The 27373-nt window shown below is 32.3% G+C and overlaps 1 protein-coding gene across 2 annotated transcripts in view; it reads right to left on the bottom strand.

Annotated features, from left to right (window-relative positions):
• LOC144441127 (uncharacterized) overlaps window positions 1-27373 on the bottom strand; it is a 112162-nt gene that overhangs the window by 38253 nt on the left and 46536 nt on the right. The window contains exons 1-4 of one of the 2 annotated variants that reach the window (XM_078130658.1): window positions 25009-25230; window positions 17464-17538; window positions 11528-11707; window positions 11156-11222 (exon numbers count right to left, since the gene is read on the bottom strand). In XM_078130658.1, the coding sequence (XP_077986784.1) occupies window positions 11156-11222; window positions 11528-11707; window positions 17464-17538; window positions 25009-25117 (431 nt within the window). In that variant the 5' untranslated portion in view covers window positions 25118-25230. Of the gene's footprint in view, window positions 1-11155; window positions 11223-11527; window positions 11708-17463; window positions 17539-25008; window positions 25231-27373 lie in introns of those variants that run through there. The other variant, XM_078130659.1, reaches the window with a different exon arrangement.

Below are 27373 nucleotides of genomic sequence, written 5' to 3'. Positions count from 1 at the left end.
TACATACATACATACATACATACATATACATGCATACATACATACATATGTACGTACATACATACATACCGGGACACACATGTACATACATACACATATGTACATGCATACAAGACAGTGACAGACCCTCCTCTCTCTCTCACACATACATACATACATACATACAGACATACACATACACACATATACATATATACATACGTACATACATGCACATACTCTATCATCAGCATGAACCTTTAGGACTACAGCGTATATTACCTCCTAAATAATTCAGTCACTAAAATACTAAGAATAAATGATTTCAATAACTCTCAGTTTTTTTCATCTATTATTAAACATCTTCCTGTTATTTTCTTCCTGATTCTATTATTCTTTCATAATGTCTGGTGAGAATTGACTTCCTGTGTAGCCTACAGCCAAAGTAAAAGACTATAATAGAACACAAAGCCAAGGAAGTGGAGTGAAGAAAACATATACAGTCTATATATATCAACACTGTCAATTAGTTGCAGTAACAACAAACTTGTCAATCTCAAAAATGAGAATTTATTGATTTTTTCCATCATTTCAGCTATCATCGTAAACCTCAGATTTTATTATGACATGCAAATGATATGACATTGCACAGATAAGCTTTGATTTGATATAATTATATTATTAATGATAATTATGTGGTATTTTTTCTTCATTTCAGCTATATTACCACCACAACTGTTTACAATTTAATATAATTTTTAATCTTTATTTTATAAACTGGATAGTTCTTTAAGTATATAAACACTTGCCTTCCAAGAAGTCCAGTGAGGGCCATCCCTCATGGATTCAGTGTTAATACCCGAGGAAACCAGAATACCCAGGGAAAACTTGCGTTGTTCAGTGGAGTCAAAACTGAACGACACTCTTCTTACTTTAATACATCGTGGTAAATTTTAATAAAACCCTGAATGGGTTGAGGCAAGTGGTTTAACCACTCGGCCACCGACAGCCCCAGACCATATGTGGAATGTAAATGATAAAATAGGTAGTTTTCCCTTCATTTCAGATATCACCACAAACTTCTTAGATTCTAATGGCATGTCAATGGTTTAATATATGTAAGTATTATAATTCAAAATGATAATTTTTCAAAAAAAAAATCTAAAAGATGTTTCTTATGTATTTATAAAACTCAAAATATTTATTCCTGTAATCTATGTTTTGAATACAATGTTGTAATTTCAAATCAACCTTCTCTTCAAAATTTATCAAAATTTAATATCAATATCATATGATATCACCCCATTTGTAATTTCCTAACAATAGTTTGAGTGATTTTATTTTACTGTTAGAGAAATTTAGATATATCTGCATTTGCTTGGGTTGATAGAAATTTCTTTAAACAAATTCTGATAAAATTTAATTTGTATTCCAAATATTTTTTTCAGGTTTTTTTTCAGTTTGTCCAATTGTTTTTGTAGATGAAATATCTGCATTTGTTTGGTTTTGACATAAATTTCTTTAAACAAATTCTAATAAAATATTCCTTAATTTGCATTTCAAATATTTTTCTTCTTCAATTTTTTCTTTATTTTGTTCACTTTGTACTCTGATTTTTTTTGTTAAAAATTTAAATGAAATATTTACAGTTGTGACAAATTGCTACCAATTTCTTTAAAGAACATCAGACAAATTTATAAAAATCTGTATTGGCAAGACAGTCTGCATTCTACTTTTCAATCTGGCGTATCTGATTAATGTTCATGAATTATTAGTTTGAACTGTGGTTGCTAAGTTATAGATGAGAGTGTATATGCTATATCTGTGAGTTGTTATAACTTGACTGTGTTTCCACACTTAACTGACAAATCACTGATTGCAATCTCCGCAAATGATAAGCAATCTCTTGGGGAACTACACATGATGACTGTGCCAACACAATTTTGGCCAAATCTTATCGAAATTTTGAAATATTCTGATCAGCAGGAAATGGAATGATGACTTAGAAATCAAATCTATGGTACGAACACACACAAATTTCTAAAAATGTTTTCATTTCCTGCACAAATATTGATCAAAAGAATGGACTGTATACTGAATTGATGGAACCACTCTATTTACTAGGATTTCAAATGTACACAGTATGAAATTAAAGGATCGTTATGTTTTCTGATTGTTTGCATCAATCAGTAATGAATATTAAACTCAACTAACACAACTAGAACCAATCAAAATGGAAAACACATCACATATCTTCTGATTGTTTTCATTAAACATGAACAATTATAAATCAGCTGATGCAATTTGAACCAATCAAAATGAACGACACATACCACATTTCTTCTGATTGCTTGCACCAATCAGTAACAATTATAAGTCAGCTGATGCAACTAGAACCAATCAAAATGAACATTTACCATTTGATATTTTAGTGGAATTTTCAAATTTAATTTTGATGTCAATTTTAATATTCCTTCAATATTTCACATTCGGATATTCATTTTCCATAGATACTGTACATTGTACCAGGAATTATATTCCAAAAACATGAACGTGATTTTGAATTATTCTCAGCGCTACAGTAATCATTCATGCAAGAGCTGCCTTCTCAACTTCATCATAACGAAGAAGGATAACAACATCGCAGTACTTATTCAAGGTCTACAGTGTAATAAAAGTACCTGGCTAAATTGTATGGAAATAATTTCCTTTCCACTCTTCTATTATTCAGCATCTGCATCTAAAAGAAACTGCACAGTTAAGAGTCATTTCACCGGCGCCTGGATTTCACAAAACACGATAGATCCACTTAATAGAATCAGAGACGCTGGAGAGAGATAGAATTCAGTTGCTCAAAGAAATGGTGTTCTTCTTTTGTTTCATAATATCTAATTTCCTATTCTGAGGCTAACTGAAATATCTGTGTTTTTTCAACCCCCCCCCCACCATTTTTCCCCTACATATGACCACCAACAAACAGGAAATATTAAGTTTAATTATGCGATAACCACAAGGATCTTTCCTCCATAATAAAAATGAACTAAATGAAGTATTGCGTTTTTTGATAATTTGCCAGCATTTCAATTTAGGAACACCAACAGTATAAGTCATTAACTAAAGGTGAATGTCCACAGACGGGCATGATAAGTGACCATGGAATATCTATCTTTCTTGTGATGTCATTGCAGAGTCATTCACCATGACTGCAATAGACTAAGGCTAACATACACTTATAATATGCCATCAGGTTTTTATACCCTGTCAAAACAACTTACATTTGCGTCATTGGGTCTGTGGTGTTTTAAGTATTCATTCGAACAAAAAATATGCCATCAGGTTTTTATACCCTGTCAAAACAACTTGCATTTGCGTCATTGGGTCTGTGGTGCTTGAAGTATTCATTCGAACAAAAAAATATGCCATCAGGTTTTTATACCCTGTCATGACAACTCACATCTACAACATCACTTCTTTGGAGCTTGAAATAGGAGATCATAAATTTAACTTCATGTTGCACCAAGAAATAAATAGTTCACCAAAGCTTTTGCCAGATGTCAACCATGGTTTTGTCAGTGCATAGAGACTTAAAATTTATTCTGTAGAGCTTGAAAAACAACAACACCAAGTCCAGTAGGATAGATCGTAATTACTTTGTTGTTATATATAAACTTCGAAACCTAGATGACAGAGAACATTCAGACATATCGGTACACATGCTGTGACCTGTTGGGTTATCTTGCTCTCATTTCTTCAGAGATGATATGTAATTATATAATTCACAATTTCTGTCACTCTTCCATCTTTCCCAGAAATCTTTCTTCCTACTGTAACGTCCATACTTCCTTCAACTTTAAGATTTCCTTTTCTTGAAGACAGACTTAGTCATTCTGTATAAGATTTAGCCTCACTATCTGTCATTCTGCCTTTGACTGTTGTATTTTTTACATTTAATGGAGCAAATTATCTGTATTTTCCCCCTGTCTCATATTTCTTGACTTCCAGCCTTATCCTCGTCAATAGTTAATCATTGGCATTTAAATTCATTTTTAGTTTCCAGAAAAATGCAATTACTAGCTCTTGTCATTTCTGGTACATGTAAAGCTTAAAGCTGTACCAGCTGTAATTTGAGTATTATTGTTTTTTGTCAGACAACTGACATTATACCATGCATAAGCCAGGCTCAACAAAAAAATATGGAATATGTACTCTGGCTATTCTATGTCACGACAACGCGTGTCTATGTCACGACGGCACGTGTCTATGCCACTGGTCCTGCTGTGTTCGAAATATGACTCAAATCATTCACAATTGCCATTATTTTCCCCAATTTTGTTTTTATACTACTGGTGATGGTATAATTATATTATTCCTCGATGTTTTTCTTAATTCACCCTGAAAATACTTGTGACCTAAGGGTTGTCACTACTCGTCTAGCAACTCATAGTGACAAGGGCCCCTTACATCACTCATATTTTCCTTGGCTGAACGAAGAAAAACATTGAGGACTAATATCTAAAAATATTCACTGAAAGTTGTTAAAATACCAAAACAATGTAATCAGATGTTGTCATCTGAAGTCATTAATTAAACTTTTAGGGGTTTTCCCCATATTTTGTTGGTGTCTTGTAAATAATCTGTATTTAATCATTGTGAACATTATTTTTTTTTACAAATTTCTCTCTTGGTATTTGTTCCAGACAGAGATATTAATCTTTAGGGAATCATTAGGACTTATTTGTTTTGTGCTTCCGGCAATTCAAGCTTTCTTTTCTCCTTTGCAATGATTTCAATTTTATAGAAAACTCATCCAAGCATCAACTGTAAATTGACTTAGTTCCATTTTTACTCTCTTGGAGCAATCAAATTACATCACATGTTGTCTGCAAGCACTTAATAACAAATCATTCACTGCCTCTCTGAACCCCCCCCCCCCCTTCCACCTGACCACATATAGTACCTTCCTATCCTGACACCCCCTATGGAATAATGGAATATTCCAGAGAGAATTTAGTTACAGCTATAGCAATACAAGAAATATCACACCTAAATATCCCGACACCTCCTATGGGATAATGGAATCTTTCTGACAAGTTTGAATTTAGCTACAGCATTCTGAGAATTATCACACACAGATTATGAGTAATATATCCTATCCTATCACTTCCTACAGGATAATGGAATACCCCAGAGACCAGTTTGAATTACCTATAACATTCTAAGAAATATTAAACCTTAATATCCTGACACCTCCTATGAAATAATGGAATACTGCCAATAGAAGTTTAAATTTAGCTACAACATTCTAAGAAACATGTGGAATATGAAAAGAGTGAGTCTATATATTTACAGTGGTGATAGAGTTACAACTGCATCCATTAGTAAGGTTGACAAAGTATATACTTCTGCTGTATCACTATGTTCATCTCCACTGGATGATGGATTGTTCTTTAATTAGTCCAACATGTCTTCTGTTGGCATCAGTTTTGACATTTTGAAATGAACTGTGATGCCTATGCTAATTTACATATACCTAACTCTGACCTGATATGAATAGCTAATGCCTGTTATTTTGATTTCAAGTTGACATAATGGACGAGAAATGGGTATTTATTTTAGATTTGTAATACATGTTTTTCTACTAAAAAATTCAATGTGAAACAGCAAAGAACAAGTCTGTGTTTGTAAGTAAATATCACAAAAAAACCCTACAAGAAATGAATAAAAATTTGTTGTTGTACATACATACATACATACATACATACATACATACATACATACATACAATGATACATACATACATACATACATACATACATACATACATAGTATACATACATACATACATACATACATACGCATGCACGCACGCACGCACGCACGCACGCACACACACACACACACGCATACATACATACATACATACATACACACACATACATACATACATACATACATACATACACACACATACATACATGTACATACACACACATACATACATACATACATACATACATACATACATACATACATTGTGTACATACATACATGAAGTGATCTGTAGACAACCTAGGTAAATGCAAATTATCACCACATCATGTCCAGTCTGTGGATTCATCTGTCACTTTCCCACATATTGAAACATTACCGTGCATATATATTTTGATCACTTGTGATTTAAAGCTATTACTAGGCCACAGCAACAAAAACCATGGCCATAGCAACAAAATATATCTATAGCATAAAAATATGTCCATATAGCTATCCATCTTCAGTCAATAAACAATAAAAAAAACCCATCTCCATAGCAACTGTACAATTTTCTTGTATTCAGGTATTCATCTTCAGTATTTGGCCGACTTAGGCATCCAGGGGTGAAAAACTTGGATGAAATCACACATACACACATACTTTATAGGATCTGTAACCCAAGTAGTTTGGCTTTTGAAACCTATCAAATATCAATGATCCACAAAAAACTAAAAATGATTATCTCCCCAGTAAGACACCTGGGGATACCTCATCAACTACACCACCCACCAGCTACATTTTGTTCTTATATGGATAAAAAGCAGATTGAAGTTGTATAGCGACAGGCCAATAACTAAATTGGAAACATGCAAGTATGAACCGTGTCGATTTTCAATTGCAGGTAGGTTCTTTTAAAGTGTAGTCACTTTAAATCCATTCCTTAGGAAATGAGTCTGGCAGAGACTGAAATACCTGGCATCACAATAACTCTATACCGGTAGTAGAAGCAATTTCAAGGTAGTTTCTACAAAACTGAACCAACCTTTTAGTATATATGTTATTCTCAAATTATTAAAATCCTTGTTGTTGTTCCATAGTCTACACTTCCACATTTTCTAATTTCATATTTCTCCTCAGTAACTTTCAATCTATTTGTATGTAAATACAAGAATTACACAAATTGGAATTCAATACAATTTCTATAATTCATCATCTTTCCTGAGCCACCAAATCTTAAAAATACACCTTTTGAAAACAAAAGAAAAATTGATCTATGTATTCCATAAAATCAATATTACATATCAATTCAACTTGGTAGTCAAATTCAGAACTCAGTGATCATAGATTTTATCATTGTCAAATTTGAGGTCAGAGGTCAGAGTTGTGACATCATCACAACAATGATACGACAATTTGTGTTTAGCATAGTTATGATTGTTTTCCCCTTCTTTTCTCTCAACTTACCAACAAAGGAAAACTGTTATCAAATAATTATCTAACTGTTAAGTCACTTTTTTGAAAATCAATATTTTGGACTGAGGATTTCAAATGTTCATGAATATTGATTTTCTAGAGTCATAATTCATGACTGATAATTTTCACACTTTTATGACCAATTTTGACAAAATCAATCCGTAAATGTCTTGAAAATTTTATTTTTAAAAAAAGCAAAACATACAAGTAGGTATAAACAAGATACTGTAATTACATTTTGACCAACAACATTTTCATATACGACATTTTGACCAACAACATTTTCATCTACGACATTTTGACTAACAACATTTTCATATACGACATTTTGACTAACAATATTTCCATCTGACATTTTGACTAACAATATTTCCATCTATGACATTTTGACTTACAACATTTTCATATACAAAATTTTGACCAACAACATTTCCATCTATGACATTTTGACTAACAATATTTTCATCTACAACATTTTGACTTACAACATTTTCATATACAACATTTTCACTCGCAACATTTTCATCTACAAAATTTTGACCAACAACATTTCCATCTATGACATTTTGACTAACAATATTTTCATCTACAACATTTTGACTTACAACATTTTCATATACAACATTTTCACTCGCAACATTTTCATCTACAACATTTTGACTAACAACATTCTCATATATGACATTTTGACTAACAACATTTCCATATACAAAATTTTGACAAACAACATTTTCATCTATGACATTTTGACTAACAATATTTCCATCTACAATATTTTCACTAACAACATTTCCATCTATGACATTTTGACTAACAATATTTTCATCTACGATATTTTCACTAACAACATTTTCATATATGACATTTTGACGAACAACATTTCCATATACGACATTTTGACTAACAACATTTTCATATACAACATTTTGACCAACAACATTTTCATATACAACATTTTGACCAACAACATTTTCATATACAACATTTTGACTAACAACATTTCCATATACAAAATTTTCACTCACAACATTTTCATCTACAACATTTTGACTGACAACATTTCCATCTATGACATTTTGACTAACAACATTTCCATCTACTATATTTTGACAAACAACATTTTCATCTATGATATTTTGACTAACATCATTTTCATCAAGGACATTTTGATTTACGACATTTTGACACAGGATTGAAGAAGTGCCTCTAAATGAACATAAAAATCCGGAAATTAACGAAGCAATAGTAAGTAATTATATTGTGAAATGTCTTGGGGTCAGATAAAGGCAGGAAAAACAGTCAACAACCTCATTGTAAAGAACATCGTAAACATGACCTAATTTGATAATCTCATGAGATTGGTGTTCTACTTCAGTCTTCTACATCAATGTGACGTGCACATCTTTGACTTTTAGCTTTTTGCCTTTCAAATTTCACGTCATGATATATTCAACAAAACCTTGTGTATTTGAGTAAAGTTTCAGCATCATTCAAAATCTCACTGAAATCATACTCATCAAATTTCAAAGTCAAGATATTCTGAACAATTTTTTTTTGTATTTGACATTTGCGTAATTTTTTAGCATAATTCAATTTCTTACTGATATCATATTCATAAATTTCAAATCAAGATATTTTGAACAATTTTTTTTTGTTATTTTAGTAAATATTTGACATAATTCAGACTGACTTATGACAGACTGACTGACCGACTGACATGTTTATAAAATTTAATGTAAACAGTTACTCTCAACAAGATTTTTATTATTAGGCATAATTCAATTTCTCACCAAAATCATATACTTACTAATTATTCATAATTTGATATCAACAATTTTATCAAATATATATATTTACAACAATTTCATAAAAATTGTAGTCCCATATCTAATCAGATATATATTTCTTAATTCATTTAGGAATGATGCTGTTAAGGTAATTTTCATATGAACATTTAGAGAAATACTGAAAATGTTTCCGAACTAATTTTTTTGACTTTGTGGGTGGAAATTTTAATATGATAATATTAACTAACTCTGTAAAATAAATCTTCTGTTTTTGAAATAGTGCTTTTAAGGCAATTTTAATGTGAAAATTGAATTTCTTGCGATCTAGTTATAATGAAACTATTTCCCCAACTCTCTGTAAAACAAAACATGTTCTGACAACCATGTAACGGTTCTTGACCCTCATCAATTGTTGTCATGGTAACATAGATACCTGAAATACAATTATACCTGGATACAAACATGACATGCATTGTTGCCATGTAACGAACCAAGGCTTTCCCATTGGTGAGTCATAATTCTCTTGTTCCTGTTTTTATCATTTATACATCATGGTAAATCATACCTTGACCTTGTTTGAACTGTTAGTAAGTCACTTCTAGTTCTTGAAACACACCAACTCAATGCCATGGAGTGAATCACTGTCACTGGATAAGAATGAAATTGTGATCATCCAAAGGTTACCATGGCAACCAGCATTCCATGATGACCTTGTTGTTTTGGTGGGGGAGTTGAAACAGCGCCCTCTGGTGGTCAAGTTGAGATCCCACTTCTGCTCTCGCACGCTGATCACAAATCATTTAATATGTTTTTTACCTACCTTCCTTGAATCTCAGTTGCGATGTTGGTTGAACACAATTCATATTATTTTGATGTACATTTCAAGAATGATATTAAGCATGTTTCAAATGAGAGCATAAATTCTAAAATGTGAATTTTTACTTCTTAGAAGGGGGATAGATTTTGTGCATACGCTGAGGAAAATTTAAATTTTCAATATGATTCAGGCTTTTGAGAACACATCAAAAATACACTATATATTTTTTTTTAGTCCCTTGAGTTATAGAAATTATTTCGATGAATTATCAGTTTCGGGAGTTACTAACTTTGAGCTAGACCACAAAAGGTGAAAAGTAGAAGAAGAAAAAAATGTCGATGCATAGCTGCTGGATATCTGAATTCAACGTATGGGAAACCAAACAGCTGTTGTAAAACCCAGCGAATTCAGAGTAGGTAGATAAACATAGCTAGGGGGAACAAATATTTACAGAAAAAAACTATCACCGCACTCAATCTCTTTCACTGACAACACATCACAATCTCACTCTCTGACAACACATCATGATGTAGTTGTTCGACAAACACAAAAATGGGACACATGACTGGTCAAAATGTGTATGATAATCTAGAGGAATCTACAGATTATAATCTCATGTACAACCTCAAGTCATTATCAAAAGAAATTCAATATCGAGAATACTGATGATATAGAAATTTAATTGATGTAGATTTTTTGTAATTATTTGATCTCATTTACTCTGATGGCAAAGATACCTGTATGACACACTTCCTATATTTCATAATTTTTTTTTTTTCTAGTGCTGCCAGTTAAAAATTATGGTATCCATTTTTCAGATTTTTTAAGTGAACAAGTATATAGGGAAGTGTACAGTACACATGAAATATGAAAAATATATAAAATGTGATTGTCTTTACCATCAGATTTTAATTAGATTCCCCCCCCCCCAAAGTTTTAATTAATAACACTGTACACCAAATTCAAGCCATATAATAAGTAATATTTCATAACATATTTTTTAATTTGATATAATTCTGCAAATTTCTTTCTGTTACTGGTTTAGTATGTAAACAAATTTAACATAAAACTGGTTGCTTGTGTTATATGACAAGGAATGTTTTCCTTTGCAATATAGTGAATAATGACAGTGTCCATTCAAATAACTCATTTCTGTTTGTCATTTTTTTTGTGGATAGGAATAACCACACAGGTGAACTAGAATTTCTGATATTAAAACTAAACCGTTCTAAAACTTTGTGTATGTATTTTCATAGGTAATGGCTTCAATTTGGTGTTTACACTGTGTACAAAGTCACAGGTGATCAAAATAACCAGACATAACTGGAGATAACTAGGATAAACTTACTTGTACCAACAATAGCCAGCTATAACTAAACCAATGACTCCCAATGCACTGCAACATATAACTATTACTGCAACAAAAAATACAACAAATACAGCGATTAAAACTGATCAAAAACCTTTCAACCAAGACAAAGAGATTGTGATATTAAATGTGATGTCATTACCCGGTTTCCCATAAACTCTTGCAAGAAATTTCAAAAATGGTTGAACACATGTCAAGTGAAGTATGGCTTCTTTACAAGATTTCAAAGTCGAATAAGTCACCAAGGTGATATTTTATCACCCAAAATCACATGTAAGTTGATAACTGTAATCAATACAAGTGTTCTAAAGGCAGAAATGAGGCTGAGTGGATTTTCCACTTAATTCTTACCCAAAAATAACAAATTACTGATATCGGAATCATCTTTTTCTTCAATTTGTGTACTTGACTGTTTGTTATGGTGTGGTTTGCCTGAGTCTGAACTTGCACCTTGTGCATCAACTTGTGTATTAACCTCCTGGTTCTGTTGTTTTTCCTGTACCTCTATACTTATATCAGTTTTCTGAGTATCTGAAATAAAAGAAACATGATAGCATTTTTTTAATGAATTCTCTGTATATTTGATCTATTTGGCACACAAAACAGACAGACAAACAAACAGAGACAGACAGACAGACAGACAGACAGACAGGCAGACAAACAGCCACAGACAGATAGACATAGACAGACAAACAACCACACAGACAGACAGACAGACAGACGGACATCCCACTATGCTTATAGCACTATTGAACCTTATTCAGTTGTGCTAAAAAAAACAAAAAAAAAAACCCCAAAACATTTGAGCTTTTGTGATCTCATCTTGAACATAATGAGAAATTGGTTGGAATTGTGAGAGCCAAGCAACTTGGCTATTTGGAATAACAATTTCACCTACATGTGCATTATTTGATATTAGAATTTTAAAATCAGTATTTCACAATACATCCATCATTTTACAAGAGATTGAGGAATGTTTTTTTCAGTATACACACAATGCACAGATAAAATTGGGTTATGCTGGTATTCATAATGAATGAACAATTTAACATCCCTTTTAAATCTTTCTTTCACTACGAATAAATACCTGAAAGGAAAATCAATATAATGCTTTCACCGTTTGTGTCAGATCAATAATTAATGACATTCACCACTCTGTAGACAAATGGTTGACAATCTATAGGTAAAATATCCCCTAAGCAAACATACAATTTAACTGTATACAGTTCCTATTAATTCCTTCCGCCACTTGCATTGCCTTGAGCACGTGATTTCTAGAAGCTGCCTATAGAGGGCAGTCTTCCATATGTGCCTTTTCTCTTTGAGGTGTACCTGTATGTATCAGAACATCCATTTTTGCTTTGTTGCCTTTGTCAGTTTTCCATTATTTTTGCAAGACACAGTGACTACATTCATCAAATACAAAACAAGAATAAAAGTTCTCTTATAAATTTTGTTTTCCTAGTAAACAAAGTCACATATATCATATCATAGTATCATCTGGCTGTTACCAAACGGTATTTCCAAATTCTCCCTGAGAATGGAATATTATGTCAATTTTCCTCATTTTAGAATTGATTTTATTGTTTCAGAAAAACTGAAGTGTCTTTCCAGAAAGCCATTTTTGTGTTTTTCCATATGTATCAGTTTCCTAGGCAATCTATGTATAGTACAATTTGATGACAACACTTTGAGTGACAACATTTTCCTAATTCAATAATCTACTTGAAGAGTTAACAACATGTGCGTGTGTATTTGCGAACGTCCATTCATGTATCTGTATTCATATCTGAATAGGCCATTTCAGACTGCAAACAGGAAATTGAGATTACAGCGCCCTCGCTCAAATTGGGGTATCATCACCTCATAGCACTGTTTCTTGAGAGCTTTGTTCCTTGTATTCGGTAGAAGTGTAGATCAGGGATGTTTTTGTTCAGACATCGAGGAAAGCAGCAGTGCTCTATGATTAACTGAGTACCCTATACCATGTATACCCCCAAGGTACACACAGACAGGAAGTAGGGTGCCACCATGGCAAATTTTGGAAAGGCCAATTGAAATTGGAGAGTAAAGTACATGCACTGTATACGTATATATATGTGAACTTCCATTCATGAATTGTAACCATATACGAGTGTACTCATGTAGGTGACAACACTTTGAACAAAAAACATTTCCTCCAAAAATGTAATTAAACCATCAAATTGAAATTGGAGAGTGAGGGTCCAAAAAAGTGTGTGTTCATGTGTGGATTTACATTCAGGTATTACAACCACGTTACGATGTTGACAAGACTTTGAGCCAAATCATTTCCTAATTGAATGAACTTCAAACCTAGTGTCACATGGATACTGCTGCAGTGCTGAAATGCCTCACGACAATGAAAGGGTAATTCAAAGCCTTGTATATATAAGAAGGTCACAAACAAAAAGATAAAAGCACCAAATGTCAGACATTCACTTTTATTGAACATCTAACAATGTGATAAATAACTGCAGAACCTTCAAACGTAGCTATTTACAATACATGTATCTCTGATGTCATTTCCTGTCATTTTTCATTCTACAAAAAGTCATGTTGAAAACTGAAAATTCAAAAAAAAAAAATTAACTTTACATTAAATTACATTTTTTTGTTTTAACAAAAAGATTGCGATGTTGTGTAATTTGAATAATTTTGATCGCCTTTATTCACAAATTTTCCCAATTGAAATGAAATGAATCTTAATTTAGAAATGTTCGTACATGTAACTGAAATAGAGGATACAGTTACCTATGACTTTTACATTGAATGGATGGAAATTAAAAATAATTTAGTGGCTACGTAATAATGACACATTTTAATCCAACACACATTAATGTTACCATGACAGGCAGGAAATCAATTATCTAGGGACCACAATGTAAATGTCACAGGTTCCAATTTGAATCAAATCTCTTCAACTTTATTGATAATTAGTAGGAACTTCTTCTTTTTTTTAATACATGTCTAATCTTCTTTAATAGTCGATAGAAATAATGAGATGAATTGTAAAGGTCAGACGACATCTGAAACACATTTCTAATGCACTTTAGCCACTTTATTTGTGTTAATACCTGTTATTAATCTATCTGTGGTGCAATTTTTCTTACTTTCGTAGGAATGGGATTATACTGTATGTATTTCAATCACTGATTGAACCAAAGAAGCAATTTATAAAGAGTTAGCCCTTAGGATGCAGTATGTGTTTTGAAGTGCATTCACTGCCATGGTATCGTACATGCACAAGTGTATCCACTATCACAGCATACATGAACAGTAACTTAGAATGTATACATTATCATGGGGTCAGGGGCAAAGCCAATCTCATTAAAATGAAATCGGATGTAGTGTACATGTCATGATTTATTTTTTGGCTGTTACGTTTACTGTTGTTTGTTCTTTTGTGAGCACTCATTACATACATCTGTTTCATTCTTGTCAAAAATAAAATAAAAAACGTATGTTGTAATGATGGGGAGGGGTTGCATATATACCGGTGCATGAAAAATGTACAATGTACATGTATACATAAAGAATTCATCTGTCAATCATAGATTCTCATATGGTACCTGAAAGCCGAAATCTGGTACAATTTCTACAATATATAATTCAGACAGCCAAAATCCTTGTCACACATCACTATTTGATATAGGATTCACAAAAGATGACTTCGAACAATTATTTTTTTGTGATCTGTTCACAATCTGTCAAACCTCACAAAATCTCAAATAGGCTATTAAAACAATTCATTACATTCATGATACCCTATACCTGCTTACTGATGTACAAAATGAGATACTGATGATGACGAAAGTTTATGGTTGTCATGGTTACAATTTTACAATCAATGATCATAAATTTTTTCATTTCGGCATTGGAACAGTTTACTACTTATTGATGTCCTTCTACTTTTATACATGTTATAAGCAGAATGAATGAATATCCTGACACTGAACCCATGCCATGAAAGTTGCCATATGGATGAGAAATGGGTATTTATTTTGAATTTTTAATGGACAAATACAACTTTAGTATGTTTTACTACTTAGATGGTAGCAGAGTAATACCGGTAAAAGTTGAAATTATGATTCATTAGGAACACAGAGTTTCAGGGTCTGACTGAAAATGAAATTGATTTATTGCCCGATACTAAAGGTATGTGTATTGCTACACAAATACACGACATTTTGGTGACGCCATTATAACTCTTTTAGCCACGCTATAGAAATGTTACAATTCAAGTTATTACAATTCATTAATACATTGTTGAGGTAATATTTCTGTACAGCAAGTTCTCAATATGCACACGACTTGAACAGATTCAGAATGGATCCAGTAAAATGTCATCTCCATCTCAACAGTCGATTAAAGTCTGATAAACAAAACGTTGAGTCACTTTTATTTCCCGTCTACGTTTCAATCCAATCAAATATTCCCTTTGTGTTCAACAAAACAGATCACAATAACAGATAACAAGGTAACCAAGTCAACAGTTACGACAAACAAAGGCGGCGACTGAATTACTCCAGTCATCAGATCTGAATCAGATTGTACTTTCTCATTATTCAATCCATATTAATATTGTTGCAGTCAAATAAACCCATTGTCGAGCTCATGAAAGACAACTTGAATCACCTAAACTTATTCTTTCAATATTGTCCTCAAATACAAAAGATAAGTAAGTTGACATTTAAATACCCCTCATATTCACATATATTTAGCTCAAATAATGTCCAGATTTCAAATTTTGTCAGCAAAGGATGAATGGTTAGAACAGGACACAATTAAATTGCCTAAAAATTATTCTCTGTGAATTGTCTAAAATTATTCTCTCTGAATTGCCAAATATTTTCTCCCTAATTGCCAAATGTTTTTATCAACTGTCAACATATGTATCTGTTAAAATGATATCAAAATCAACTATCACAGTCGCTGCTACCAATTTTTAAAAATTTGAATTCGTAGTCCAAATAGCAAGGTTTGAACATTTCATTAGAAAATGACAGTCATTTGCCCACGGTCCTTTTTCACTGAGAGGGCAATCAAAACATCCAACAGACCCAATTAATTTCTATAAGCATAATGTAAACAAACAATATGAGCTTTTATAAATTTCAATTTCAATCCTATAAATGAACTTGAGTGACATATCATTGATTTATTAATTCTAATATCTATTACTCTACTACACAGTAAGGCGATTTTTATCAATCATTTGAATTCAGCATTATCTGAGCCTCCCTTTGTATCAGTGTGTATTCTGTGTAGATGAACTGATCTCAATCTATCTAACAAACTCAGTACAGTGGTCCGAGCCTCCCTATGTGCATGTATCAGTGTGTATTCTGTATAGATGAACTGATCTCAATCTATCTAACAAACTCACTACAGTGATCTAAGCCTCCCTATGTATCAGTGTGTATTCTGTGTAAGATGAACTGATCTCAATCTATCTAACAAACTCACTACAGTGGTCTGAGCCTCCCTATGTATCAGTGTGTATTTTCTCTAATTTGATGGATCCCTGTTTATTCAACAAATTACTATTTTAACATATCAATTTGTTACGTACATTGTAGATTTCTTTTTTTAATCAGAAAGGTATTAAAAGAAACATTATGATATTTGATCCAATGAAATACAACAACAAAGTACTGAAAATAATTCTTCACCTTTCAAATAAAGTGGAAACCCCATAATTATGTTTTCACGTTTTAAAACCACAATATCATATTTATAGCTTGGTTTGGATCATATTCCATAATTTGTTACTGTAAAAGTAATTTCAAAAACTAATTTCAGAGGGACATAAACAAAATACACAGTGGGTCATCATTTCCTGAATATCCTGATATTTATATTTTATGATATGCAAATGCAGAGTTCTAATTTTTAAAAGTACCACTTTAAAATGTGAGATTACTGATACACTTGGAAAGTGAATCCTGAGAAATTTGTTTAGAAAGTTTTTACATAGTTATTTATCTCTAAAAACTCCTTGTAATTATTAGTAAAAAAACATCACTTTTAATGCTTGTGATTGGTAACTTCATATCACATGTTCATCATGTGATATAAATTTATCCAATCAAAATGCATCACTTGTACTGCTTGTGATTAGCTTCCTCATATCACATGATCATCATGGACTGCAAGTCACCAAACAGAAGTACTTGTGACTGGTAATTTCAAGTCACATGACTATCATGTGTTATTAAGTCATCCAATCAAGAGAATCATATTTTTCAAATGTTGATAATTCTCACCTCCTTGTTCAGTACCTTCTGATATATGTGCCCTTGCAACAAATCTGTCTATTTCTTCATCTGCAACAACTTTTCCTGCAAGAATCAACAAGAAGAGACAAAGATGTTCAGAATCCAGAAACATTCAACAGTTATAATCAAATTGGTCATCAGGACCAAAAGTCTTACCATGTAGTTCTTTAACTTCTAGATATATTTATATCACACACAAGGAACTCAATTGACAAATTTTTTATGTTTAAATTCATATTTGTCAGGATTTTTAGTAAATATATTGAAATTCGACAAAAAAATATACACATCATGTAACATATGTATTCTTTGTTGACTTTGCACAACATGTGGAAGAGTGAAAATGATAACGTTTTCTGAAAGCCCACAAATTTCCATATACCAATATAGTTGCAAGAATATGTCCTCAATGTATAATGTCTTATGATATATCTCAAAATCTATTTACTATCATTGCTGTAGTTCTAAAATAAGGGCAAAATCCTACATGATGCCCATACAAATTATACGTCTAGTATTTATTATGTAATGAAATGACAATTTTAAATTTTAAGTTTAACACACAATTTTCTCACACAGATTTTTAAAACGCCATGATCCGTGTTAGAGATTTAAAATGTAGGCAAAAAACTTTAATAGTCCAGTTCCTGATGACTGTGTTCTGATTTACAAAAATGTACACTATGGTAAAGTGTAGGAAGCGTTAGTGTATTAATCGGAACGTGGTTGAACTAGACAAGGCAAAACCGTCCCTGATGTCTTTATATATACAATACCACATTTTGTACATATATGTGGAGTATTATATAATGAATTCTGAAACTTTTGGATTGCATTTTTTTATGACAAATTTCCAAAAACATCACGATCAATCAGCACTGGAATTTATAAGCACATGGAATACATGTGGATTATGTACTGATGGATTCTGAAACTTCTAAAGTTTCATATATCGTACATATTTTACTCCCCCAAGACAGGATTATCTTTGCAAAAAGACGTCATCATAACAATTGAGGCATTCATATGACTGATGATACTGAACGGATTTCCGTTTTTTTGTTGTCTTTTTTTTTAAATGTTACATAAACCTTACAACTGATATTGTCTTTAAACAAAACCAACATTCAATACACCATGATCCATAATCCTTGTGCAACAGGTTGTACGGCAAAACTCCAGTGCACACGACAGTAAAAAGATAACAATACACACTCTTTTTCATTTTTACAGAAAGTATGTCAGAAATACACGGGCAGCATCAGAAATCTCTGCATACAATGTACGTCATACTAGTACACCACTCAAATCAATACAACAACAAAAAATTGCCACCATATGTCTCTGGTTAGAATCATTCAAATTTCAATGTTATTATTTTCATTTACAGATATTTAAAAACCTAAAAAAAAAAAAAAAAATTTTTTTTCCAGGTATTACAGAAAATGAAAGGAAAATGTAACAGAGATTGAAATTATTTTTCATGATTAAAACCAAAAATGTTTTCTTACAGCCAATTTGCCATTTGTGTAGGCACAGGCACTCAGTTTACCCGCTTTTTATAAAAAGCCGACATTGAAAATTTCGACATTCCTGAACTCAAGTTTTTCCTGTTGATCTGTTTTGTTTCAATCTTTGCAGTATAGCAGTCTAACATTTTTGAAATAACCATGCAGGCATTATAAACGATACCTCCATAACATCTACATCTATATCAGCTTTCAATTTCTCATTTCAACATGCCCAATGTATTACACAGTGACTCTACACATACAATATACTTCTATTCCCAGGTGTCTCCGGGAGTTTTCAAGTAATTTTCCAGGAGTTTGCCAGGTCAACTAAATGTCCTATCCTATGAGTATATTGTAGTACATCTCATCAAAGACTGATATTTGAGTTTTCATGAAAAGGAAAGTTATCTCATCAATCATTATAAGGACTTTCGATTTGCTATAACCGACATCTTATTGGAAGTTCACTTTCTATAAGATTTACGTAAAGAATAACATTTTTCAAGAATGTTCAAAAATTGGCAAAAGGGGTTAAATTTCTGTGGCTTTCAAGGAGTATTAAATGAAAAATCCATTTATATACAAAGACCACATGTAGTCCCCCATTTTATACCAGCACCTGAAAATGCATACCCAAAAGGGGTACTGGCACATCCTTATACCAGCATTTGCATTGAGTAGCCCCACACCCTTCCCACTCCACCGGGTTGTGGGAACACTTTTCTTTATGATCTTTGTGTAATGCATTTTTTTATCTACTCCTTGAAAGTCTCAATGATAGCCTTGGTCTAAAATGCTATAGTTCCTTCCATCACAAAATTACAACCTGACCTTAAACAGGAATATTTTTTAAAATTCAAAATAATCTAAAATGGGTCTGCATTTTAGTACCATGGTGGCAGTAAACACCCCTACCAAACCTGTGGGAATGCCCCCTCCCCCCCCCATCCCACCCCTTGAATAAAATAAAAATAGACTGATAAGTTGATTACCAACACTGAATATTTTAACATAATATATCAGTCCAGCAAATCAGTAGTTATTTTATATTTAACATTATTAATATGTTGTAGAATGCAACAGCTGTTGTGGATATGGGTTGTGACACCATGTTTATAACAACAAAGCACTGTCGGCTGCAGATTTCAATATACATGTAGACAAATTTGATGGAATTACAAGCAAAACGGGACACCACTCGGATCACAGAAACTGCACATACGATAACTACTATTCTAAAGTTGTTCATCAGTGAGAAAAAAAAGAAAGAAACTGTGAGTGTTTTTGGTCTGGTATCGCGCATAAAATCTGCCAAAAAAATGACCAAACAACCAAAACAAATATGTTACAAAAGACTTAATATAAATAATAATGTTTGATAAGTACTGGAATAGTTAGCAAACAGATTCACAGAATTATTACAGATTTAATTTTAAACAAGGGGTATAGCTATTCCAACCTCATACTTTGTTGCATAGCAACACTAGAATGAAAAGAAGATTAAGTTTTACATCATCAGGAACCATGGCAACGGAACCATGTGATGTACCATATTGTGCATCTATTATTTAGGAATACCTCAACTACTACATGCAGGATACTTATATCAAAGTAATTACATGTAAGTTGGGGATTGCTCTTGGATCAATGGATGTGTCTTTCTTTTCCAAATTTTCCCATTTTACTGAATGAAATTCATTAAAATAAAAATCTTAATGACGAGTAATAATCAAAGTTATAATAATAATAATAATATATATAAATATGATGATGATGATGATGATGACAACAACAACAACAACAACAATGATGACGATGACGATGATGATGATGATGATGATGATGATGATGATGATGATGACGATGGTGGTAATGATCATGATGATGGTGGTGGTGGTGATGTTGATGATAATAATGATTTAAAACTTCATCCAGAAATTCCAGTCAAACAGATGATGATGATGATGACAACAATGGTGGTGGTGATGATGATGATGATGATGATGATGATGATGATGGTGGTGGTGGTGGTGGTAATGATCATGATGATGATGGTGGTGGTGGTGGTGGTGGTGATGTTGATGATGATGTAAAAAATGATTTAAAACTTCATTCAGAAATTCCAGTCAAACAAATGTACTTTAGAGCAATGACATTGAAAAGAATGAAAATAACAATCTTCTACACATCCAGCTAACAGATGTGTCATTAACAAACGCAACCTTAGAAATACATGTACACCCATCATTACCTACAATCCTGAAAATAAAAATAGTGAATCTGATGGGATTTCATCTAGCCATGGGTAATTAGATAAACATGCAGTCAGTAATTACTGAAATAAAATAGTCTCAGGTGATACGTGGAGACAGAATAAACAAGTTGATTTGTTTCCTTAGGGCAAAACATTTTCAGAATTTCGTTTTCATTCAATGTCAAATTTCATTCTTCATGATTATACATTTCAATTTACAGTTATCTTTCTTTTCTTTGTCTTGATTTCACTTATAAAAGTCACAGCTTGTTAATTTTCATCATTTTATACTTGGATAAAAATAAAATTTCACCTATAAGCAAAATGTCAATTACTCTTAGTTGGTCAAAGTTTGTGGCTGTGTTTACTGCTTATTGACTGTTTGCCCTTTGCTAGTTCCGACTCCAGTGCATCTAAATAAAAATGTATGAGTGGATTTACATAGTTTTATTGATAAATTCACCTGATGTCCTAGCCCACACAACCACCTTAACTGAAACCACTGCAGAATACGTTGTAGATGCTACTATATCCATACACTCACATGTATCAAATGTAGCGTTAAGTACATGTAAGTTTGCTAAAATCAGGAGTCTCTCTCAGACTGAGCTAGTTTAATATTAGAGTTGAGCTGAAACTAACAGTTCAACATATCTTAGCATTTGGAAGGGATTAATACCTGCACCAACCCTACGTTAACACCAGGCTTGCTTAGTGCTGTATAACACCAGGCTGGAACTAACACCTCACTAGGAAGTGTTGGCAACTTAAAGTGTAAACGCCTGCACTAGTCCTATGTTAATACTGGGCTACATGCAGCTTACAGTGCAAACACCGGGCTGGCACTAACATCTCATCACCATGTCTTGACGACAGGGAGGGACTAAATGCCTGCATCAGACCTACATGTACATGTACATGTATGTACATTGTGCAGACACCTGTGCTAGCGCAGTATTATTATTAGCCATTATAGGCTAACACCTGGCAAGCAAACCATACCGGTACTGTAACAGCGATTCCTAAAGCTGTATGTCTACACTGTGTATGTGAGTGGACTTGTGTTACCTTTGTATACAATGAACAGACCGTCGTACGAAAAAAGATGTTATCTTTGTCAACACGTATATCCTAAGGGTAGGATTTGTACAGACTTGTTATCCCTGATAAGATTTAGAATTTGAATTAATAGTCAGGTGTCTATGGGAAACAACATCTTGTATGATATCAAGATTATACCTCATAAAGGGACAGTATAGACTTTTGTATCTTTTTCATGAATGAAAAGGAAAGAATTTAATGTCTACCACAGTGATACAGAGTCTAAATTGTCAAAAGTGAGCATTTGTAAAATCCAATATGGCTGCCGACTAAATGTCTTACATTGTAACTCTATGGGAAACTTACAGAATGTCGAAATCATGACAATGAACGCTAAACTTCTTTTTTATTATTTAAAAATGACCAGGAACAAGATCTTATGTGGTAAAGTGTGGGGAGATTTTAAAGAACTTTGACTTTCACAGAAATTGGTCCTTGAGATACATTCTACCTTAATAGGTTGCAGCTTGTTCTAGAATATCCGAATACTTCCTATATTCAAAATAACACACAAAAAGATTAAATAAATATACCTACGATATGTCCATAAAATTTAATCATTTTTTTACAATGATCTATGAAATTTTTTCACAAGTAGATTTTGTAACTGATATGTGTTCAATATTTATTTACTTATTGCCTAGACTCAAAATATTGATGAAGTTTCATGTTCTAAATTTGTTCTTAACATCTTTCTGTAATATTTCCTATGACTATGTTATATATATTAAAAATAACCACTTGTGTACACATTTTTATTAATAATGACATATTACATTCCTACATGTCAAAAAGGCATTATTTTGTGACATGCATGTTATAAAATACATGTTTTTGGAATACATATATTTTGTTTGAACTTGTGAAGTGACAATGATTTGTTACTTTCAATATGTTCTTGTTGAATATTTCAAACGGTAAAATTGATGACAGTGACAATATTTTCAGTAGTATTGGTTTAACATCTACCTTTTAACTTGTGCATCAAGTCAAAATTTAACTAATTTTTGATATCTGAAAATTCACCGAGTGACAAACTAGAATCCCAACCCATGACTATGATGATACTGATATTTACCAAAAATGCTCATTTTTATCACATTGAAGTAAAACATTTGCAGTTTTATGAGTTGTCCTCGAGGTTATCCATGTACGAATGAATGTGCATGCATGGACTGTGGGTTCATAATTTCAAATATGAATTTTTTCCACACAAAGTCAACAAATTTTTAAAAACAATTCCCAATTTTTCACTGATGGCTAATCTTACCATCAGGAGCATATTACAATATGATCTATACACTATTACTCTAAGAATAATTTTATATAAATTCAAAATATGTCTACATATAATATAGAACAACACAGGTTACTGTAGCATGTGTATATGCGCTTATGTCTGTATTGTATTTCCAATTTCTGATAGTGTTTTTTTCAGTTCTCCCACCTTTGGGAGTGTTCTATTGCTGCCACAAATAGCCTAATCAGCTAATACATGTAGTTGTACGATAATGATGTTTTGGTTGTACATATTTCATTAAAATACAGTAAAAGGTTCAATAAACATTTTCTCTGAGGTAATAATTAGAGTCATTTTCTAGAAATGTTGTGATCACTTTCTCCAAGTTATACAGCACATGTACATGCACATTTTACCAAAGTGATTGTTGATACTTACTTGTCACGCGATGGCATTTTTTCAACACTTAACCACTGATAATTTCATAGATTTCATTTTTTTAAAGAATAAATTGAATTTTTCTAGACTTTTAACTGTACAGTCTGATGACTAAAAATATAACTGCAAGTGAATAGCCTGTATTACAGTCAGTTTGTGTGTACGTATAGGTACATGTGTTTCAGTATATATACACATGTATGTACATGCAAATTATATGCACATGTACATGTAATGTGTATATATATATGTGCGTGTGTGTGTGTGTGATCACGTGTGTGTGATTATTACAACATTTCCTCCCCCTAAATCCTAAAACACTGTAATTCTTACACTAGACTCTCATCACAGCATAAGATTTGTTGAAAACAGTTACACACATGTATAAGAACTGAAACACATTATAAAAGAACATTCACAAACTTGTACAACTCTACACAGTATATTACATTTAATATACACAGGTACATGTATTGGAAATGAAGCAGTAAATATCATATGTATGATTTTCGATTTAAAGTTAACTTGTTCAATTCATGATAGTACTCAGGTCTAGAATTTGCAATGTTCATACATGTACATGTACATGTACATGTAAGCACTTAGCACATACAAATAATGTACAGTACAAAATGCTGAAAACTTTGTGAAATACTGGTACTGCGAGATCAAACCTTTATTTAGTGTGTCTTATTTATTTCATAGTCAGTATACATGTTGCATAATGTTGTTGGAACATTGCAATGTACACATTAATTATGCTGTTTTCACCTTTGGTAATCGGCAACCACTAACTTAAATTACACAAATTTAATTAAATCTGGTTCCTATCGGCATAATTAATTCACAGTTGAATATACGCAAATGTAAACAAGCCAGTATCACTTATTATATAAATCAGGATAAAAAAAAATAAAGTGATAAAATATGGTAAATCTATATATTTATAAAAATGGAGGCCATAAACTACAACACAGCTTTCATACCTGGATCGGCAGCTTCGACAGCCCGCACATACAGAGGACCCTGCTGGGTCAGAGGTATAAGAAAGGCGGTGAGAAGAAGCGACGTTAAGAAAGCGTTGTAAGAATCCATGCTGCAGCTTTACAATATCATTGTGAACTTATCACTCATAAATTCCGGAGAAGCAATCCCGGGATAATGCTGGTCCGGCAAAAAATATGTTGCAACGATTGATTGGATTGGAATATCGACATACACCAATACGTACTACAATTGTGGTGCTTTGGCAACAGCTGTAACGATTCACATGGTGAAATCTATTTAATTCTAGGGGTGGTCAGGATATATCACAGAGGGACACTGTATATCGACGTTCAACTGAAGATACATAATGTGCTAGAAACTTCATAATTATTCAAAGAAATACAGTATCCATTTAATGAAAGAGTTTTCAGAGATTCTCTATCAGAAAAAATTGATTCAGCGACTGATAATTTCTTTGTGACTGAAAAAAACATTTAGATCAGTCCTACCCCTTGCAAAAATAGTTGAGTCTGCTGATACCAAATATAGCAATGTGATGAGCTGAGTGGTATTACATCCAGGTTGATAAACTTTGCCATTTACCTGTAAACTTAAATTGGTGTATGTGTTTTTATGGCAGATTTCAGTCAAACAGTGTCAACATATTTTTACAGCAGTTTTTTTACACGTCCCTGCAATGACGCCATTAATAATTGATAACCATGTTTAAGTCTTTCCGTTTATTGATTCTGTTCCATAGATTTCTTTGGCAAAGGAAGTGTTTCCACAAATAGATATACAGGTACACGTAAGGTTACTGTTATCGCGATAATCTGCCTTTAGATTTCAAATATGGCTCCAATAACCTTTCGAAATCTGCCTTCTAATTAACAAAACAAGGACAACTTTACGGAAACAGTCCAAATCTTAGTTTCTTAATCTTTCAAGCCATGCTTATTGATTTCATGCAAAACATTATATCACTTTTTAAGATCTTATTAACTCATTTATAATTATATTCATAAAGTGTGAGAACTTTCACAACAAACATATTTCTTCTACTCCTGCTAAAAATTCCCATTCACAAAAACAAAAATTTTATTTTTGGAACTGAATCCCAAATTTTCGTTGACGTCTCATCAGCATCCTCCTTCTCCCTTTAGTTATTATCACAATATTTCAACAGGAAGTCTAAAAACATCTTTTTTTGATTCTACAAAGTGTGTGCTTTTAAATGTTACATTTGTATCTTATTTAATTCTCATTACTGTGCCCTGAAATAGAATTTTCCCATAAACGAATCTCGTTTGTTTGTACATTTTATAAGATATAAATTACTTAGTCATATATAATAATTATATATAATGAGTTTTTCATTTTTTAAGAGCATGTAAATGGGATTTTCTCCCATTGCTCTTCCATTACATAAATAAATAAATAAATAAATAAATAAATGAAATAAATAAATAAATAATAAATAAATAAATAAATGAATGAATGAATGAATGAATAAATGAATGAATGAATGAATGAATGAAATAAACATATTTATGTAGCTCTATGGTTCAATAAATTTCATCAAATTACTTTTTAGGTCTGAACCCAAAAACCAGCTCCTGAGTACAATTACAATTTCAACCCATGGATAAAACTGACCTCTAATTAACATGTATAATGTCTAATTATTGGTATATTAAACAATTTTCAGTGAATACATTATTAATTCCCTGATCAACAAAATAATACTCCTGTTACAACTACAGTAGCTTTAACTTGAAATTAACAAGTTATACAAATCATTTGAAAAAAAATGTACCTTTTCGTGGAATTTCATTCATGACACAGACATCAACTTAAAGAGACATGAGGACCAATCTGATAATGTCTGAGTACCCGCTTGGTAAAATGAAAATGATGTTCTGAACTACTTGGTAAAATGCTAACTAGTTGTGACCTGACATCATTAGTGTTTATTACCGTTACATCCTATATGTCACAAGTACTGCCAGGAGAGGCTACGCTCTACGTAACCTTCAACCAGTGACAACTGAAGTGGTAGCTTATGAAGTTGAAGTACTCTTGTGATAAAAAAAAAACTCTAATGAATTTTGAAAAATATAGTCACAGCAAACATGATCCAAAGCACTGAAAATGGGAAAACATTATTGCTATTCTATGGCAAAATTTGTGTTTTGAAAATTGTTCCTGATATTAATTAAAGTGAAAATTTGGCAAGGGCTGAAATTGGGTACTGGAGAGCCGTATGGTTCCATACTTAGGTGTGAAATCATAAAAACATGTAGTGTGCGTCCATTCAAATATTTAATTATCGCCATAAGCATTCCTTACACTGCATGTGTAATT

The sequence above is a fragment of the Glandiceps talaboti genome, chromosome 10, assembly GCF_964340395.1.
Source record: "Glandiceps talaboti chromosome 10, keGlaTala1.1, whole genome shotgun sequence".
NCBI classification, from domain to species: Eukaryota; Metazoa; Hemichordata; class Enteropneusta; family Spengelidae; genus Glandiceps; species Glandiceps talaboti.
The sequence above is the reverse complement of the archived record's forward strand: the minus strand, read 5'-3'. Positions and strand labels throughout refer to the sequence as shown.